Source organism: Rhodamnia argentea, chromosome 7 (genome assembly GCF_020921035.1).
Source record: "Rhodamnia argentea isolate NSW1041297 chromosome 7, ASM2092103v1, whole genome shotgun sequence".
Lineage (NCBI taxonomy): Eukaryota > Viridiplantae > Streptophyta > Magnoliopsida > Myrtales > Myrtaceae > Rhodamnia > Rhodamnia argentea.
Window position 1 is genome coordinate 23,211,873 of NC_063156.1, and position 20,309 is coordinate 23,232,181.

The 20,309-nt window shown below is 40.5% G+C and overlaps 1 protein-coding gene across 4 annotated transcripts; it reads left to right on the plus strand.

Moving 5' to 3' along the window:
• Positions 1-5,153: 5,153 nt before the first annotated feature.
• On the plus strand, positions 5,154-20,083 carry LOC115734831 (transcription initiation factor TFIID subunit 2). Of its 4 annotated transcripts, none has more exons than XM_030665783.2 (25): positions 5,154-5,334; positions 6,156-6,489; positions 6,909-7,054; positions 7,185-7,251; positions 8,225-8,424; positions 8,526-8,682; positions 9,079-9,163; positions 9,292-9,383; positions 10,472-10,597; positions 10,702-10,755; positions 11,495-11,563; positions 11,657-11,754; positions 11,834-12,169; positions 12,278-12,365; positions 12,891-13,016; positions 13,102-13,158; positions 13,489-13,568; positions 13,647-13,689; positions 16,446-16,532; positions 17,131-17,220; positions 17,836-17,894; positions 17,975-18,065; positions 18,149-18,314; positions 18,434-18,617; positions 18,930-20,083. In XM_030665783.2, exons 1-25 carry the CDS (start codon positions 5,216-5,218, stop codon positions 19,954-19,956), a joined length of 3,981 nt encoding a protein of 1,326 aa, XP_030521643.1. In that variant the 5' UTR covers positions 5,154-5,215; the 3' UTR covers positions 19,957-20,083. The 4 variants fall into 4 exon arrangements, with proteins under 4 accessions (XP_030521643.1, XP_030521644.1, XP_048137584.1 ...); XM_030665784.2 differs by having other exon boundaries at positions 8,529-8,682; XM_048281627.1 differs by lacking the exon at positions 17,131-17,220.
• The last annotated feature ends 226 nt before the right edge of the window (positions 20,084-20,309 follow it).

A 20,309-nucleotide genomic window follows, 5' to 3' on the forward strand; every position in this document is an offset into this window, starting at 1 on the left:
ATTTGTCAATCTTAAAACCCCTTCGGATCCAAGTCCATCATCTCGTCCAGCCCCATTCCTCATCAAGGACGTACTTTACTCTTGATGATGTTCCTTACCATCGTTGGCCCATGAAAATCCAGGAGTTCCATACATGGCTTGTTGCCAGAAATCTAGCTGAACAAAGCACTTATGAAGTTCTCTTAGAATTCACTAGCAAGTTCATTGGAACCCCGAAAGACCGGTGGATCTCCATCTCGGAACAAGACCAAATTGCTTTTCTCCCGATGAACTTTAATCAGGCTATGCGAGTCATTCACCCGTATTTTGTTGGTCAACCCACCAATGAAAGAGAACTCAAGCGAAAAGAGTTCTTTGAAAGAAAATGCTGCTCCACTTCTCGAAAGGATCTTGACAGACATTTCAAAGAGATGATTCGACTCTTTTATCATCTCGGAGCAGACATCAATCTTAAACCAATCTTTTTAGCCTCCATTCCTAAAGAAATTGCAGATGAAGTTGATAAACATCTTCAAAGGCCTCTCCTTGAATCCACACTCGGAGAAATACAGCAAGTCGTTCATATTGCCATTGAAGAAAAATGCGGAAGAAAAAGACAGTTCGACCAGTTCTTAAAAGAAAACCGCAAGTATGACAAGAACTGTGAAAGGCCAGAATGGAAGATCAAGTGCACCGTAGATCGTAATGATCCGTCTTGCTCGTGTCACAAGAAGAAAGTTCATTTCAAGAAGTTTTCATTTGCGAAGCCTCGCAGAAGCAAGTGGAAATTCCTCGGAAAGAAATCACGCAGTCATTCCGCAAAGCACCGCAAGAAACCCAAGTCCGACGGATGTTTTATTTGCAATAAGAAGGGTCACTTTGCAAAAAAATGCCCCCAAGCGAAGAAACAGGGCAGTTACATGATCCGGAAGATCTCTCAAAACACTGGGATCTCTCTCGGTGATGAAGACGTTGAATCCATCTTCTCCATTGAAGAAGAGCCGTCTCCGGACACCTTGTGTGCTATTGAAACTTACTCTTCGATTCGAGACTCTTCCCCGGGAGATATTCTCTCCTTTTTTCCTCTTGCTGATTCTTTCGTAATCCACTCCCCAACATTTCATCCCCACATTTTCCGGTCCAGCTTCACCTTCCAGAAAGCACCAAATCCATCCAAGTCATTGCTCTCATCGATACTGGCGCAGTTGCATCCCCGTTAGATACCAAAATCCTTCCGGAAGAATACTTGGACACCATATACCGGATATTTCCGAGCAGCCTCGGGAGAAACTTTTACTACCAAACTGCGTAGTAAACCTCTTACCATTCATATTCTCCCTGGTTGTGAAATCACCACCCAAATCCTTGGATGTCCATCTCATGACAAGGATCTCATCATTGGTTGGGATATTCTTTCTAAGCTCCCACAACTCAAGATAAACCCTAAGGGGTTAAAATTCCAAAAGAAGATCTAGGAGTTTGTTGAAATCCGGAGACTCTTTCTCATCCAACCGTAAATCCTTGATCCCATCTATCAATCTCTCCTTTCTCATTGTTCGAATCTCACCAATAGTTTGCTCGATTTGCTCCAACCCTCTTTGGCAAAATTCGACTTTTTTTCAAAATTCCCCTCAAGAAAAATGGAGAAATCAATCCCACCAAAGCAAGTCATTCGAGCATGAACCCGGATCACCTTGCTCAAGCACAAGCGGAATGTGCTCGCCTTCTTTCTCGGGGACTCATCGAGCCCTCCGACTCCCCTTGGGCATGTGAGGCCTTCTATGTCAACAAAAGAGCGGAACAAAATCGTGGAAAGCTACGGTTAGTCATAAATTACCAGCCTCTCAATCTGTTCATCCAAGATGACAAATTCTCATTGCCCCATAAGAACTCTTTGTTCTCCAATTTTGCCCAGGCTAAGATCTATTCCAAATTCGATCTTAAGGCGGGCTTCGGCAATTAGGAATTCATCCCTCGGATGCATTTAAAACTGGTTTCGCATCCCTAACCAAAGACTTCCAATGGAGAGTCCTTCCCTTTGGACTTAAAACTCGCTCCGTCCTTATTCCAAAAGGCTATGTGCAAAATTTTCCAACCTATCCTTGCTAATGCCCGGATCTATATTGATGATATTCTCCTGTTTTCCCATGATGAACATTCTCATGCAAAACTCCTTCAACAATTTGCTGAAATTGTGCATACTCATGGCATCATGCTGTCACAAAAGAAGATGATCATAGCTCAACGAGAAATTGAATTTCTCGGCATGCGTTTGAAAAATGGAACCTATTGCCCAGGACCACACATTGCGGAAGATCTCCAGAAATTCCCGGATGAAAATCTCTCGGTTCACCGGATCCAATCCTTTTTAGGAATTGTCAATTATCTCGTAGATTTCATCCCAAAAATTTCTCGGATCCTTTCTCCCCCGCAAAAGATGTTGAAAAAGAATCCTCCTCCTTGGTCACAAAAGCAAACCACTTCCATTAAGACCTTAAAAGAAATACCGCAAAATTTGCCCCCTCTCCGGATCCCTTCCACTTGGAACCGTAATCCTTCAAACGGATGCCGGTGACAAGCACTTTGGCGGCTATTCTCCTTGAAGAAATTAAAGGTAAGCGAAGAATCTGTGCATACAAAAGTGGAAAGTTTTTTCGGCAGCGAAATGCATTATCACTCCACTTTCAAAGAAATTCTTGCAAGTCAAAAATGGAATCAAAAAATTTGAATTTCATCTCATTGGTCATCATTTTTTAGTCGAAATGGACATGTCCTCTTTTCCTCGGATGCTCACATTCAAGCAAAAGCAAGTTCCTCATCCTCAACTCTTGCGATGGGCGTAATGGTTTTCCAAATACTCTTTCGATTCAAAACACATTTTCGGAAAGAAAAATATTTTGGCTGATTTCTTTTCTAGGCCAAAAGAACCTTTCGAATCCATAAACATGTTTATTCGAAAAGAGTTTTCAGGATCCTTCAAAACTCGGAATATGCGTGAACATCGGTGGCCATCACACCAAGTATCCACCGATATCCCTCCACTCCTCAAACAAATTCCCTCTCGATAATTTTCACTGATTATTTTGGAATTATCATTATGTCATCTTTAAAGATTATGGTGGATTATTCCTCAAACCAGGTCTCAATTGTGATTATCCGTTCATACATCCATTAAGATGGTCTTCTACCATCCCTTTCCCTTCCGATTTAAAATGGATGTTTTGGTTTATGTTTCACCTCTACCAAGTTGCCATAGAGTTCCCTTTAGACGAAATCATTAAGGTTTTGTCTGATTCCCTTTTTGGAAATTATCGGAACCATCCCCGTAAGTTCTTTCTTGATATTCTTACTTGGTTCCAACCCGTTCAAGCATGGAAACACTTGTTCATTCTTCAAAGACAAGTTGGTCGACCGTAACCTTGCGGTACACACGTTGTCCTCTTTCATCATCCCCGGTCATTCATTGGACCCTCGGGAGATAAAAGATCCAATCTTTGCAGAAATGTGCACTACCACTTTCAAACCCGTACTCCAAGATCAAGTCTTCAAGATTCACAAGACGTACTCAAGAACTGTATTTGACATTCCTCATGAATACAGAGAACTCCAGCGAATACTCTGTCAAGAGAATAAGGTTATCCCACCCGAAATATGGCCTTACAGCTCGCCGAGCTACTCTTGGGATACACCCAGGACCCATCCTCATGTATTCGAAGCCCTCCAGGAGTACAACAGCAATCAACCAAGCTCCTCCATGGATACAGATACCCAGTCATTTGACCCATGGGGCGGACAACTGTCATAAGATCCATACATCTATCCGCAACCCGTTATGCCCGACGTCCCTTCCTCATCCAGAAGCACCCCGGGCGTCCCTCATGACCTACACTTAGATCAGATTATCTCGGATTATGAAAAAGAGCAGTTATTGCGAGCCTACGGAAGTCAGAAAGACGGCCCCTCTGACTATGATGGACCGCACGGCTCGACTCGGACGACGCAAATTATCATCCCGACCCGCACGGGAGACGATAATGCCACCGCTCCACCGGATCCATCAACTTCCTCCATCGACACCACCTACTCCACCGAGACAAGGCCATGTGCTTCATCGATATCAAAAGCCCGAAAAGTCGTGTGTTTACCCGCTCCATTTGCTTCCCTTTGTAAAGAGTCAAGAATGGCAAGCAGAGTTTGTTTGTATGTGTGCTTAGTTGCAATAATGGCTTCCTCGGAAGTCAATGTTGGTTGTGTGCTTTGTCGACCTCAATTATGAGGACTCCTTTGTGTTTTCGCCTATATAAGGCTTGTTTTCCCCTTGTAAGGGCCAAGACTTGGCTTCCTTTGTAAATCCAAGTAAGAGTTTGCTTCCTAATGAGTTTCTAAAACACTCCTCTTTTCTCTTCGAGCAGATACTTACGTGCTAAAATGTCTCTACTTCTCTATTACAATGGTTGGTTCAGTATGCTCTCCACTTGCCACAAATTACGTAATCATCCGGAAAGTTTATTAGATCTAGTATTGGGTTAAAGCACGTGTAGAGTCCCAGGGGCCTCTCTCCACTTGTTGATTAACTTCGCAAATGAGTGCTGGATCTATCCAATATTTGATCGGGATAAACCTATAGGGGAAATAGATAGTGGATCCCGTGGATCAGAAATCGATGTCTTAAAGGATTAGTTCCAAGAGCAAGATCTGGAAACTAACAGGCGGTCCCTTGAGTGGTCAGAGAGCCCGTGTGAGATAGCATAATTGTTTCAGATTGAGTTCTTGCTTCCGCTCCTTTTTGGTAAACTTGCCTCGGCGAGGTGGTGGCCAACCGGATTGGCCACCGGCGAGAATGAAGGGGAAAAAAAAGAAAGAAAGGAAGAGAAGCAAGAAAAAAGGGAAAAACATTAAAAAATGATGAAGGTGCTTTTGGTTATGCTCTTTGTTGAAATAATGATGATATTTGAAATAAAGAAGACATTTCGTACTCTGGTTAGAAATAAAATCTACTTTAATCAGAAAATAAGGGCATGATTTTCTCAATAAATTTGGACGGGCGGCGTTGATCCGCGTGACGTGGCCAGCCAGTCGGGGCGGCCCAAAATCTAGGGCTCGTACATGGTCAGCGCTTAGCACGGAGCCCAACGACGAGAGCTTCTATAAATCCAGGCGGAGCTCCTGCGGTCCATACTCTCGTTCCCTCGCTCACTCTCTCGCTCGGATCTCGTTTCTCTCTCTGGCGAGAGAGATGGCGAAGGCGCGCAAGCCCAAGAACAACGACGATGCGAAGCTCGATCATCCCGGCGCCGTCGTCCGCCACCAGAAGCTCTGCCTCTCCGTCGACCTCCCTAACCGGAGAATCTACGGGTCACTATCTCTCTTTCTCTCTCGTTTGAAATTTGAGCTCGGAACTGTGCTCTCTGCTCTGTCTTCTCCGCGTTCTCCATTTCTCAATCTCTGACTTGCAATTTCGCCTTTGGAGTGCGAGCTTTGAATCGCCGCATTGTGGATGCTTCCACCCTCCGTTGCACGCACGGTGTTAAGTGTGTTGAGGAGTTCCGAGTCATTCCTTGCGATTGTCTACTCTTTTTCGTTAATCGATTGAGGAGGAGCTCGTCTAGTGTTTGTCACCTGAACATATGTGGTCTGTCGATCTTGGAACTGTAATCAATCTAGAGTTGGAGTTTCTTGCTCGGTGCATGTCGAATTGCCGGTTTCATTGGCTCAGCTCGTCCTGTGCAGTCAGATGTTGATCGTTTGTTGATTGTGCCGATTTATGTTATTTTTGTCTCGTCAAGGAATTTATAAGATACTCAAGGCCTCGACGTTTGCTAAAACCCATCAACTTCTTTCTGCATGTCTGATATCACTCGAGAAGAGTCCATTATGCTCTCTCTCTCTCTCTCTCTCTCTCTCTCTCCACACCCAACCGCTGTGTTTCTGTAGTTGAATTTCATAGCTGGTAATTTTGTATGTTATTATGGTCTTCTTCTCCTAATAATCGGAAAAGAAGACAGGCTTGATTGCGTCTCTATGTTTTCGTCCCAATGCAGTGACTGCACCTGATGTGTTTTTAGAATAATTTTAAGTCAACTCATTTTTTGTGCACTTCAAACTAATGCTTGTCTTTTTGGAGTAGCTTGATATTTGGGTGGCTTTATGAGTAATTTTTGTATGCATTTTTGTAGGTATACGGAGCTAGAAATTGCAGTTCCAGATATTGGAATAGTGGGATTACATGCTGAAAATCTGGGGATCTCTAGTGTTTTGGTTGATGGAGAGCCTTCTGAGTATGAATACTATCCCCACTATCAGAATTTAGATAACGAGAGAAGATGGAGCTCTGTCATGTCTCCTGCTTCTGCTGCTGGTGTTGCTGGGTCTTTGTATCTATCAGCTCTGGATAGGGAATTGGTCCCAAACTTATTAATTAATTGCTGTAAGGGTTTCAAGGTGGAAAATGAATCGCAGGATCAATTGGTGGTAGAGAATGCTTCACAGTCATCTGGCGAGGTCAAGCAGGTAATTTGAGTCAATTTTTAAATGATGAGAGGCTACTTGATCTGATTTGAGTTGAAGAGTGAGCTTACTTTCTTGGCTTTTGCCCAATGAACTGCTGTTTGAGGAAAATATGCTCAAAGTAGTATTCTAAAATCAGGTATTCTGGCTTCTATTTCTACACTGAACTGACAATAATCTACTAAGTCTTGCTTATGCTTCCTACGTCCATACTTAGAAGAGCGTTAATTAGCTGCTGACAGACCTTAAATTACCCCTTTTTCCTTCTTGGACCTCTGTTTCTAGTGGGAGTGATGGTTTCTATTGTTTGTTGCCTTTGGATTCTTGAGTTTATGGATAGAAATTATTGAGTTTGGCATGGTCAATATGTTTTCATGAGGTAAACTTCTGTTGGATCTTATGTAGGTTGATGTTTTATGCAGAATGTAAAGCTGGTGCGCATTGAGTATTGGGTGGACAAAGCAGAGACAGGCATTCATTTTGAGGATAATATTCTTCACACCGATAATCAGATCAGGCGGGCTCGTTGTTGGTTTCCCTGTATGGATGAGAACTCACAGCAATGCTGGTATTATACGACGACAATTTTTGCAGTCTTAGAGGATTAATCTTGGCATGTTACTTTTATAATGGTTGTTCAATTATATTCTTATATAGAAAAAAATAAGAATTATGGTTTATTCTGTTACTTTGTTCAGCTATGATTTGGAATTCACAGTGGCCCATGATCTTGTTGCTGTCAGCACTGGGAAATTGCTATATCAGGTGAGATGGAGAAGATAAAAAATCTACTGTAATGCACATAAGATAAGTAGTATAATTCTGCTGCTGAAATGCAGGCAATAATCTTGATGTATAATGCACAAACTCATGACTGATTCAAGTGGTTGGATGTGTGATGTCTTTCTATAGTCCTTTCGACTGATGATGCACCAATGTTCGGTGAATCTCTTTCTTCCAGAGAGAGTTGGGACATACCGTGATGCATTTTGACACACCTTTAGTTTTAGAAAAATGTTTGGTCAGGACAATCTGTGAGCTTGACATGAGTATATGGTCAGTACGTGCATCGTTTTGAGGGAATATTTGGGCAAAGCTGATCTTTCTGGCTCTATTCTTTTCCCCTTTATCCTGCCATCGTTCATTTAGATGTTAGTGAGGTGATGAAATAGATTCTCTCTCTTTCTCAGAAGTGACGGTAATATGTTGAAGTTTTTTTGAATATTGTCAATGACTTAAATGACATGCATGGAATTCAGTGTAAACCTAAACTTGATTGGTGGTAGTTTATTCTAATAGATGATTTACTTGACTATTTTCCTATGAGTGATTGACCAAAGCCTGACATGAGGCCATGAATCTCTACTAGCATCCAGGGCATAGGATGTCATTGTTAGTATTTACTTCTTCTTTGCTCCTCTTTTCCATTTATTTTGTAGGGCTGAGAATGAATATGATTTGAATGCTGATGTCTTGTTAAGCAAGTTTATAATTCTTGCAAGGATTTCAATATGAGCTATTTTGCAATATGATGTTTTCTTTTATCCACGAGCATGTCGTGTGTATGTCTGTTAAATTACTAATGACAGATAAGTCCTATATGACAGTGATATTTTGACTTCTGTTTGGTCGGTTAATAATTCTGCATTACTCAGCTTGAGCTTAATACGAAGCAATATTTTGTTAATTTTCCAGTTGATGATTGCTGATTGTGTGATATTCTGCACATGTTTTGCAGGTTTTGAGCAAGGATGATCCTCCTCGCAAGACTTATGTATACAGGTTAGATGTTCCAGTTAGTGCTTGGTGGATATCCTTGGTGGTTGGGCCACTTGAAATCTTTCCAGACCCCCAGAATTGTCTGATATCACACATGTGTTTGCCTGCTTATAAGTCCAAGCTACAAAATACCGTGGGATTCTTTTATAGTGCTTTCAGGTTCGTCCACCAGCATAGATTGCATTGGAAATAGACTTAAAAGTTTGCTGGATTTTGCTGTATTCTATGGCATAGTTTATTGATGCACAATTCATTTTTAGCAGCCATTACGAGGAATACCTTGGAGCGAAATTTCCATTTGGATCATACAAGCAAATTTTTATTGCACCTGAGATGACAGTGTCATCATCGAGCTTAGGGGCCTCAATGAGCATATTTAGTTCCCAAGTTTTACATGATGAGAATATTATCGACAAGGTTTGGCTCTGTGACATCAGTGTGGTTTTGCCTTTATGTAAGCTTAGAAACATGTGCATTTGTCTTAACACCCAATGCTTGGGAGGCCTTTAAAATATGGAATAGGTAGTAATAATATTGTGATGGTACCTTTAGACGTGTAGACGGAGCAATGGCAAGGTAGTAATATTTGCTCTCGTTTGGAGAAAACTCTTTTTTGTTTATTTGACCATGCTCTTTATAGCAAAGATTTTTTAAACTGTTTGACCATCTCCCTGTCCTGTGATGCTTTATCAAGTCTCGGGCCCCCAGTTGCACCTTCCTTGAGCTACCATGACCTCAAAGAGTCCATGTTTGTTGCTTTCCTGTTTCTAAAAGCTTGGTAAATGACGGCAGACATTAATTTTATTGTTACAGACCATTGACACAAGGATTAGACTAGCTTATGCCCTTGCAAGACAGTGGTTTGGTGTATATATCATCCCATCCGGCCCGGATGATGGTAAGTGGTTCAAATTTCTTTTGTTCACTCCTTTCTTCCTATTGGCAGTTTCTATCCTCTATGCCTTTTTGACGGAACTACTCCACTAGATTACATTTGCAGTGACACTTGTTTCTTCTGGTTTGCAGAATGGTTGTTGGATGGTCTTGCCGGTTTTCTTACTGATTCCTATATCAAGAAATATTTGGGAAACAATGAGGCTCGCTATCGGAGGTTCAAGGTTTGCCATTTGTTTGAGCATGCCTCATTTTGTTCGGAATGACATGTCATTCTACATAATGTGATGTGAAAGATTTTATAAGACCACAACCAACTGCTCTAAAAGCTTAAGCCGATAAAAGAAGGCGTGGTTTAATATTTATATATTCCAACACTCCCCCTCACGCTTAGTCTGGTCTTTTTGCCTAGTACTAAGCGTGGAAATATTCATTTGGGGAGGTAAATAGGGGCCTGGAAAGATTTGAACTCGGGACCACCCGCTCCGATACCATGAAAGATTTTATAAGACCACAACCAACTGCTCTAAAAGCTTAAGCTGATAGAAGAAGGCGTGGTTTAATATTTATATATTCCAACATGATGCATTCGAGCAAATGCAGCTTTTAACACTTGCAGTGGAAGAATAGAATTGGATATCCTCTTTAAGCTTAATTTTTATAACTTCTGTTGCTTTTGTATACTTAGATTCTCAAATTTCTTGTTGCCTATATGCTCAGCTTTACATGTTTGTATTCATGTATGTTTGTGTAATGGTCTGATACTTAACTGGAAAAAGATCTTTGGTATCCAACACTGACAGTCCATTGCTTAATGCTTTTTACGATTTTATAATAGATTAGGCATCTTATTACGACGACTGGAAGTTAGTTTGAGGAGCCTTGCCAGTTAGATCTCCAGGTTAAAAAATTTAGGGTTTCTGTATAGGGTTGTCTACCTGTGGCTTTTGGGGGAAAACGCACATTGTTGACTTTGCTTCTTTCTTGTAGCCCACATATGTGGCTGTGCAAACAGGTGTATCCTTTTTGAGCTACTATAGCTCCAGTAAGATGTACAGAAATGGTGTTTTGATTTATCCCCTTTTGAAAGGTTAGGGTTTGGGGTGCGGGCTAGACTGGATTAGTGGAAGTTAAGACGTATACCGACTTATGTTCACATTGTCTGATGTATTGTTATGGCTCTTTATATATCTGGGCCGTAAAATCACAGTTAGGTGGACACTAATATTGTCATCATCAACCTTGTCATCTTTCTTTTAATGAATTGAATACTTTTGAACATCACCAGAATGCTTATTTTGCCCAAATGCAGGCAAATTGTGCAGTTTGCAAAGCAGATGATGGTGGTGCAACTACTTTAAGCTCCTCTGGTTCTTGTAAGGATCTGTACGGGACTCAGTCTCTTGGTTTATATGGCAAGATAAGATCATGGAAGTCTGTAAGTTGACATCAATGAAATTTTCTGTCTCGCAACACTTGTTGGTCATCTACAGTCTTGCATCTTTTGGGTGGCGAATATGACCACTGTGTAATTTTGTGAAGGTCGCAGTCCTCCAGATGTTGGAAAAGCAGATGGGACCTGAATCTTTCTGTAAAGTAAGCGTTCTAGCTGCCTTTTTGCTTTTTGCACTATGTTAGAGAGTGCGATATTATCTATATGGATGTGTATCATTTATTAAACAGTTGGTTGACTGTTTGCCGTCACTATGACTCATCACTACAGTTTTTTGTTGTAATGTAAATGAATTTCCAAAGTGGTTCTTGTAAAGTGTGCCCTTCATTTCATTCAGTGTTTGCCTATGTTCCATAAAGGAAATATCAAACCAACGGTTCTCTCCATGGGAGAGAGATACATTGCTGCTACCTTTTTGCTATAGTCGAGCCATGTGCCATTTTCTAGTTTTTAGCAATCAATTTTCTGTTAGCACTCACACTATTTTATCCTTTTTATCATGTTAAGCCCTATGTCTTTTAACCAGTTTGTTCATAGCTTTACTAGTATGTCATAGAATGGGGGACACTTGGAATTTAAGGCAAAAGGGCCCACTAGAATTTGTTTTTTTTTGGAAAGGTTCAGTACAATTCATCCTTTAACATATATACTAGTCTAGAGATTATACCTTGAAGAAAAATCGATAGAAGAACATGTTTCCTTGCACCAAATGTTTATTTAACTTAAATTTGTCTTTCCTTTGAGCAAAGAGATCTGATTTATGTTCTGTATGTTCTCCATAATGTCTTCTGATTAAGTTGTTAGTAGTAATGAATGTCACTGGACTGTACTTTGTGGATGATTTGCTCAGTCTGATCCTTTTCATTTCTTTTAAATGTACAGATGTTGCAGACTATTGTTGCTCGTGGTCTAGATGCAACCCAGCCTTCAAGAACTTTGAGCACGAAAGAGGTGATTTCTTTTTAGCAGTATTATTGTGCATTGTCTATTGTAAATTCGAGTTAATCTAGTTATTCTGAAATGTAACATAAATAAAATATGCAGTTCAGACATTTTGCTAATAAGGTTGGAAATCTAGAGCGGCCTTTTCTTAAAGAGTTTTTTCCCAGATGGGTGGGATCATGTGGGTGTCCAGTGCTAAGGTGTGATTTACAGAAGTTCTGTAACGTTGGGTCCTTGCACCTCTAATGCATTTTACTGACTCCGTGTTTATATCCTAAGGATGGGGTTTTCCTATAACAAGCGGAAGAATATGGTCGAGTTGGCAGTTTTGAGGAGTTGTACAGCTAAACCTGATGTAGAGCCCCCTAACACTAATGCTGATTCTGAAGCTCGAGAAGCTGAGGTAGGATGGCCTGGTATGATGAGTATCAGGGTTAACGAACTGGATGGTATGTATGACCATCCCATTCTTCCAATGGCTGGGGACAGCTGGCAGTTGTTGGAAATTCAATGCCATTCGAAACTCGCCGCACGACGTTTCCTGAAGCCTAAAAAGGGTTCAAGAGCTGATGGATCAGATGATAATGGTGATGCAGCAGTAGATGCTCGTTCTAGGTTTGTCAATAATGGCCGTTTGTCCCTGCATGCACATGCGTGTGTGTTCGCGTGCACACAAAATCACATTAATTCCTCTTTGAGGACATATGTTTTTTTCTTTTGCAGTTCTGAATCTCCCCTACTATGGATTAGGGCAGATCCAGAGATGGAGTATATTGCTGAAATTCATTTCAATCAACCTGTGCAAATGTGGGTAAGGATATGTAGCATAGGGAGGCTTTTCAAGTTCTTTTGGTGATGGTCATCCTGTTAGCATACATCATGCATGTTGAGGCATATAAAAGGCTTCGTTGCCCAGGTTGTTTATCATCTTTCTTCCTTATGAATGTACCTCTTTATACTTGCACGCGTGGTCTCATGAGGCCTGAGTGTCCATGGAGCTCAGTTATCAGCCATATGGTTTCAGGGTGACTGCATGAAAAATGCCAATGAAAAAGGTTGAGGCTATTGATCTCCCATTTATTTAAGTAGACCTTGATATTGATTAAACTTATATGACATCCAATCTCTCTCTCTCTCTCCCCTATGTTCGTACTTCTGTATGCATACACACTGCAACGCAGCACCAACACACACCCATTACTGTCCTGATAATTCATTGGTATGGAGATGATTCAAAATGACAAAGTGGATAGTCTTCCCATTTCTAGATGAGGCTGTTTCAGTTGCTTTGATTTCCTTGCAGATCATTATTAACATTGTTGGTATGTGTGATCAGGTCAATCAGTTGGAGAAAGACAAGGATGTTGTTGCTCAAGCACAGGCCATTGCAACTTTAGAAGCGCTACCGGAGTGTTCTTTTGCTATTGTAAATGCTCTAAATAACTTCCTATGTGACTCCAAGGTAATCTATTTATACAAATTCGTACTGCACATGGTTTACTGTTGTTAGGTTCATTGCAATAAAGCAGTTTGTTTGCTTTCTCAAGGTCTTCTGGAGAGTTCGAATTGAGGCAGCTTTTGCTTTGGCTACTACAGCATCGGAGGTACTAAAACTTTCACCATGAACTCAGTTGGATAATTCAGTTGATTTTTTGATTCTTTCAAAATGTCTTTCTACAAAATTCCTTGAATTATTCATGCCAATTTTTATGAGAGATATTGCTGATAAATAAGCGATGCTCAGTTCTAGTCTGTCAATTCAAGCTTTGAAAAAAAAAAAAAAAATTCAAGCTTGAGTGAGATTCTTAGTTTTGTTGTTTTCTACTTTTCATGCTGGTTAATCTGATGCTTTTCCCATGATTCTCTGTACTGCATTTGGAGACCCTTGTATGCTTCTCTTTTCATGTATGGGCCATTGTTCCATGTACTTGCAGGACACTGACTGGGCTGGTCTACTTCATTTAGTGAAGTTTTACAAAGGCCGAAGGTTTGATGCCAATATTGGGCTTCCCAAGTAAGTTCACTAATTTAAGAGTTTATATTGGTAGACTTGTCAATTCAGTTCTGATTTAGAAGACTTTCCTCGTGCTAGGCCAAATGACTTCCGCGATATTCCCGAGTACTTTGTTCTTGAGGTAATGCATCGAGGTAGGATCACATTAAGTTGTCTGTGATCATGTGACGTTGCCAAACTTAGTTGTGTTTTTTATAATTCATTTCTCTTGGAGCTGCTGTCTTCCTCCATTGGTTGCTCTTTGTGGAATTATACATCTTTAGCTTTTTATTACTTGTGCAAGGGAAAATGCGAATAATGACCTGCATGCAGTTCACTTTGTGCATAAATATCCAGAATAATTTGACTGCTTCCTGAATAAACTTCTCATTCTTTGGCTTTATATCCCTAGCATATGACTCTATAGGTTTCCGTAATAATGGTGTGTCGTGTACTTTTTCTGTGAAGTTGTGGCCACATTGAAATTAGTTCTATTTTTGGAGTGAGGATTTTGCTGGGAATACTATTGCTATTTGATGTTTCCACTGAAAGCAGCTGCATCGATTTTATCTTGAACATGGTGTGGATTGATGCAGTCTTGGAAGGATTGTAATTGCAGAAAGCAATAATTATGTTGGTGAGAACATGGGATCCGTTATGTACTTCTTAATAATGGGTGCTGAATTACATAAATATACAATGTCGACCTTTGGTTGAGGCAGAGGGGGCTATCCAATTTTTCATGAACTAAACAGAGAACAAGTGCCGGTCATGTTTTGTACTTTGATCTAAATGAGGAGTTGGAATATTTTGAAAATTTCTATGCATCAGAATACTAATTATTGCTTTAAGTTTATGTAGCTTGATGAGAGCAATGTTGCAAATTTACTTGAACAGCTCGAGCTTTTAACTGTAGCTTTTCTTGGTGTTCTTACTTTCCTCCCTTGTTTGCTGGCCTTTGATCATGTTGATTTTGTTGATTTATATGCATGTATTTATCAAAAGAAAAAAAAATTGAAACCTGATCAAAGTTACATATGGTGCACATAAAGATCCAGGTTATGTAATACAGTTTCCATCTTCAAGAACGCATTTATTGGCTCCCCCCTTCTTCTTGGTTTATATTTGTTTCGATTTTGTACTGGATCATTTCAGTGAATGGAGTACTCTATCCTCTTGAGGTGTCCCCTATGTAGTACATACGTGGGATAATGACACTGACACCATCACCGACTTCTTGAAAATTACACATATAGTGGATGGGCGTTAAGATCCTATGTAGAGGTTCCGCATCTTGTCTCAACTAAAAAAGTTCATCCTTTTCTCCTTGCTACACCATCCTATAATTTCTCTTTTTAGAATAAAGATATAGCTTTCGTTGACGTGAATTAGTATCACATCACATCAGCGAGGCTTAATACGTCCTAATCATTTAATCGTACTCCTCTGTGTGTGAATATGGGCTTTCTTTTAAGGCCATGAGGCGTTCTTGTTTGTAATACACCTTTGGGATTTTGAGAAGATCAAAGACTATTAAGTGAGTGGATCTTCTATTATATAGATTCCGTTTGCTTCGGACATACTGATGAAGAATTCGAGTTATTTGCGATGGAATCAAATTTACTCTTACTAAGTCTGATTCGGCCAACTAAAAGTTATTCCCTGTTACTATTGATTAAAATCTTCTTACTGCTTATTCTTAAATATTATAGAGCTGATTTGCAGAATTAGATATCATGAGTTAAGTTAAAAGGTGAACCCATCATGAGAGGGAGGGGGGAGGGAGGGAGGGAGGTGGGGTGAGCCAGAAGCAGAAGATTAACATAAAAAAACATAGCATTCCTACCACCAATCAGTGGTTCAAATGACATGCTAATATAGAGTGACCAGGAGAGGGATGGTTGGAAAACCAAATGAAAAAGTTAGAAGGCCCGTGCCACTGTGATCCATACCGCTTAATGAATTGGAGCAAAATGCTTCCAATGTTCTCTCAATTTACACTACTGCCACTGGAGAAAGGAAAAATCCATTGACTTAAGCGGCTTTTTATATGGGTATAGGATATTGGTAGTGGGAGTCTTCTGGAAAGGAGCAAGCATGAAGACATACAGGCATGACTTAAGAAGATGAGGAGCAATAGAAACTTGAGATAATCATAGTGCACTGTGACCTACAAGTCTACAGTGTCCCGATGAAAACAAACAGGAATCAGGTTTTTTCTCTGTCTGAGTGATAGGTAGTGGTAAATAATTATCCCTTGGCTATTAGACTTTATTGGATTGGAGTAATTTCTGATATGCTGATAGGGGAACTAAGCTGATTTTTTGGTTGTAGAATAATTTATGGTTGGATTGGTTGGACCAATAAAATGAAATGCCGAGGCTATGTGGTGAAGATGCACTTTTGTTGTAATCATATGGAGATGTTTTAGAGCTCCAAATTGGATGAATGCCACTTGAAATGAATGTTGAAGTGCAAACAGATATTGTACTTGCAAGGGGGATAGAATCATCACTGGTTGGAGTCTTGGATGCCCAAACATAAACATGTGTGTAATGTTCTGCAAAAGGAGCAAAGCTGTATTGAAGCAAAGGTGAACCAAGATTCTGTGGGCGGTGGAGTAACTATTGAAGGAAACAAAGGGGTAGAGATGAACAATGGAGATAATTATTGTGTTTTTGGGATCATCCCTGGGTTAAACCTGAATTTACTATGTATCAGGTGAAAAATCTTAATGTCCTTAGATGTCCAAGTTCTCGAGGATATTCTTTTTTTTGTCAAAGCGTCCAGTTGGCCATATTTGGAACTCATGACAATTAAGTGCTTATGTGCTCATTAAATTTACATTTGACATCAGTGGCCACTTTTATCCAGTTCGTATGCATTATATTCTTTCAGGCGATTCCACATGCTGTGGCCATGGTTAGAGGTGCAGATGGAAAAAGTCCAAGAGAAGCTGTCGAATTTGTTTTGCAACTTCTGAAGGTAGAGCTTTGCTTGCCTTTGCACAACCCGTCAACATTGTTTCATGACTATTATTGCAATCGATGGTCTTCTATGACGATAATGTGTTTTGTCTACTGAAATTGAAGTTTTTGGGCTTTTTTCCAAGAGCCTTACAAAGCTTGATAAGTTGTCCTCTCTTTTTCCTTTTACACCAGTGTTACCTGAAATTACAGTTTAAGGAATGCTACATAAGAGATAAGATACTTTTGCAGCATGTTCTGAAAATGGAGGTTGTACTATTTATCATAGAGTCTTGCTAGAATTCATAGGGTGTGTTACCCTTTTTGTGCTCATAAACTGTGAGTTGTCTCTATGGAAGTGCTTGGTCTTGTGCCAGTATTAATCCTAGTTATCAGTATAGCCTTTGCTGATACTGTCTTTTGAGTTGTGAGAGGGAAGTAACATGTTTAGCTACAGGGCTTCTGTTGATTTCTATCACTTTGTCCCTGCCACTCTTAACTGCTTGGGATCTTTGCAAGATTATATTTATGGCGTGTATAACTTTCTTCATGCCACCTTTATGAGATGAATGTTAACTACATAAAGTGATTTTGGTGCTTCTTTTCTGTGTCAACAGTATAATGACAACAATGGCAACATTTATTCCGATGTGTTCTGGCTTGCAACGTTGGTCCAATCAATTGGCGAGCTTGAATTTGGGCAACAGGTTTGGTAGTCTTGTCTTGCTATATGCTCTGATCAGTATTTAATATTTACTTAATATATTGTTCCAGTACATACATTGTGATTTTTGGACTCCTCTTTGTGAATCTCACATGTAACTCGAGTATTTAAGGTACCGTGTTCTGTAAGGGCGTATTTGAAAAGCTTAATCCAAACCTCCCCTCCCCCAAAAAAAAAAAAAAAAAAAAGAGAAAAAGAAATGAAAACCCTGCCGAAAAAGGAAAAAGAACACCAACCGTAAAAACCCAAAACCCCAGGCAAAAAATGGAAAGAGTAGATGCTTAAACTGAACAAATATGTGGCTGTGCTAATCGTTAGTCATGTATTGTTGAAAGCATGATTGGAGTTAACAATACACAGCCATTGAAAAGCATGCCTATGGAAAGGACTTGGCATAAACTATAAATTGCCAGATAAGTCTTCGAATGTCCGGTTTGCATTAGAGTGCATAAATGCTATAATAAATTCTAATTGCACTGGAAGATGTTGTGTCTTGTTCATCAGTTATAGCACTTTGAGAGCATGAAATGCGACTTCCCTGATGCCTCTCTTAGTGAGACTAACTTATGGAGGTTTAATTGCTGGGATTTCATGGCAGACTATTCTCCTCTTATCATCACTCCTCAAGCGCATTGACCGGCTTTTGCAATTTGACAGGTGATCCATTTGCTTATCCATCAATCCTTACTATGACTTTGTCATTTGAAATTCTATGTTATTGGATATGTCATACACAGGCTCATGCCTAGCTACAATGGGATCTTGACCGTCAGCTGCATCCGGACATTGACACAGATAGCTCTGAAATTCTCTGTATTGATCCCTCTTGTAAGTTGCCATACTATAACTGATGACCCACTTAATTGTAAATTATTCATGACTCATATTAGGGTGGTCAATACTTGATGCAGGATCGAATCTGCAATCTAATTAAGCCTTTCAGGAATCTAAAGTCATTGTGGCAAGTGAGAGTTGAAGCAAGCAGGGCTCTTCTTGATCTTGAGTTCCAGTACAAAGGCCTTAATGCAGCACTGTCACTGTTTATTGAATTTTTAGAGGAAGAACCATCCTTAAGAGGTTGTAATATTATCAAATCGATGTACTGAACAAATCATGTGGTATTTTTATGTAACATTTTTTATTTTCCTTCGTCAGTCATGCTTTTGTCACAAGGTTCCTTTAATCCTTGATTGCAGGTCAGACCAAATTAGGCATGCATGCTATGCGGTTGTGTCAGATGAGGGGGCCAACTGATTCAGCTGATGACATTCAAAGCATAACGCTTGTGGCTTTCCTGCGTATGCTTGAAGGTCGTATGGCTTTTAACAATGTCTTTCTTCGCCACTACTTGTTCTGCATTTTACAAATCTTTGCAGGAAGGTATGACCACTGCCACTACTTAAAATGGGTTTTAAGATGATTGCAATTATCATTGGTGCTTCAGAACTATTTTTTAGCAAGTGATAATCTGTTGAAGTGGGCATGAAATGCTGCATGTAGTTAGTTGTGGAATCAAAGTGACTGCAGAAAAGTTGCTTTCAAGTACTTGTGCTATGTTTCGATTTGGAATGAAAAGAGAAGTTCTGCTCTGATTGGTCAAATTGATAAACTTTCGCCATAGTTTCTTGAGGTTGTGATATTTTGCTTCTTAATTGGGATGGGATTGTAATTCTGAGCTCTTCTTTTTTTCAGACCCCCAACACTTTATGGAGTCCCCAGGGATAAAACATTTCATACTGGTGATCCTGAGGCTCGTAGCGAACAAGAGAATATTGTTCTGAGTTTTGCCGCTGAAGCAGAGCCTCTAGAAACTCCTGTCAACATCACCAACCAGTCACCTGAAGATGTGGCCATCATAGAAGTTCCGAAGGAGGCAGATAGCATTTCAAGTAGTCATGAACTGAAGAAACCGGTTGTTAAGATCAAAGTTAAACACTCGACTGCCACCAGTAAAGGAGACGAAATGGGAAATCAGTCTGCTGCCGAAAAATCTCAAGGCAAGAATAACGGACCAGATCGTGCAGCTAGCAGTTCAGTGTCAGTGGATGCACCTCAAAGGAATTTCACTGAAGCTGTTAGCATAAGCAATCATAATCTTGAAGAGGTTAATTCATGTCAAAATCCTGGTTCCCGTGTGACTGCTAGCATTGGCAGTGCTAAGCTTGCTTGCGAGGGCGATGATCTGGGGAAGGAACTCCAATGCACTGCCGATTCGGGTAATGTGTTGGTGCACCCTCGGCTCCTTGGAGACAGTGATCTAGGTGCCGATGCACTCAAGTATGCAAGTCTCCGAAGTCTTTCAGCAGCTACAGTAAATGACAGTTCGTTGGCCTTAGGTGACTCTCCTCATAGGAAAGAAAAGAAGGCGAAGAGCGACAAGGACAAGAAACGGAAGCGAGAAGACCGTAAAGGACACAAGGAAGACTCGGAGTACTTGGAGCGTAAGCGCTTGAAGAAGGAGAAAAAACGGAAAGAGAAGGAATTAGCGAAGCTCTTGAATAATGAGCCTTCAAAGACTTCGATGGAGTTGCCAAGTAGAAGCAAAGGTCCTGGAGTCAAGGAACCTGAGTTCAAATCGGTGACTCTGCAAGCAAAGACAAACGAGGTGGGCAGCTCCAACATGTTAGTTACGAAGGTTGAGGCCAGGGCTGAGACATCGGAGGCCAGCAATGCTCCAAGATTTCGAATTAAAATAAAGAACAAACCGCTAAACAGATGATGAAAGAGGTTTTTCCCCTTTTGATCTCAATGTGCTAGGATAGCATTATATAGTTGAAACGATCGTGTTTGGCGGTGTGTAGAATATTATACGTACGAGCTATTGCTTAGAATGATCCAGTCAGTCTGGGCGCATCTTCTTGGCTTCTCAGCTATAAGCTTTTCAGGCGAGTTCCTGCGGAGTTGCATCGGAGAGACATGTGCTTCCACTTCGGAATGGGGAGATGATGTCACAGCATCTGCACGTGCGTATACAGTTCTTCACTTGTCCTGGTTCCCTAAGTCATGGTCATTCTAGGGCAATACTTGGACGTGCTCATTGAGGGCCCAGTAGGCCATTTGGAGAATTTTGGT

Bases quoted from the DNA above. Each gene is read 5' to 3' on its own strand.
- LOC115734831 (XM_030665783.2), top strand. From the start codon at position 5,216: ATGGCGAAGGCGCGCAAGCCCAAGAACAACGACGATGCGAAGCTCGAT. The intron at 10,598-10,701 runs GTAAGTTGACAT...AATTTTGTGAAG, and splicing joins AGATAAGATCATGGAAGTCT to GTCGCAGTCCTCCAGATGTT. The intron at 13,017-13,101 runs GTAATCTATTTA...TGCTTTCTCAAG, and splicing joins ACTTCCTATGTGACTCCAAG to GTCTTCTGGAGAGTTCGAAT.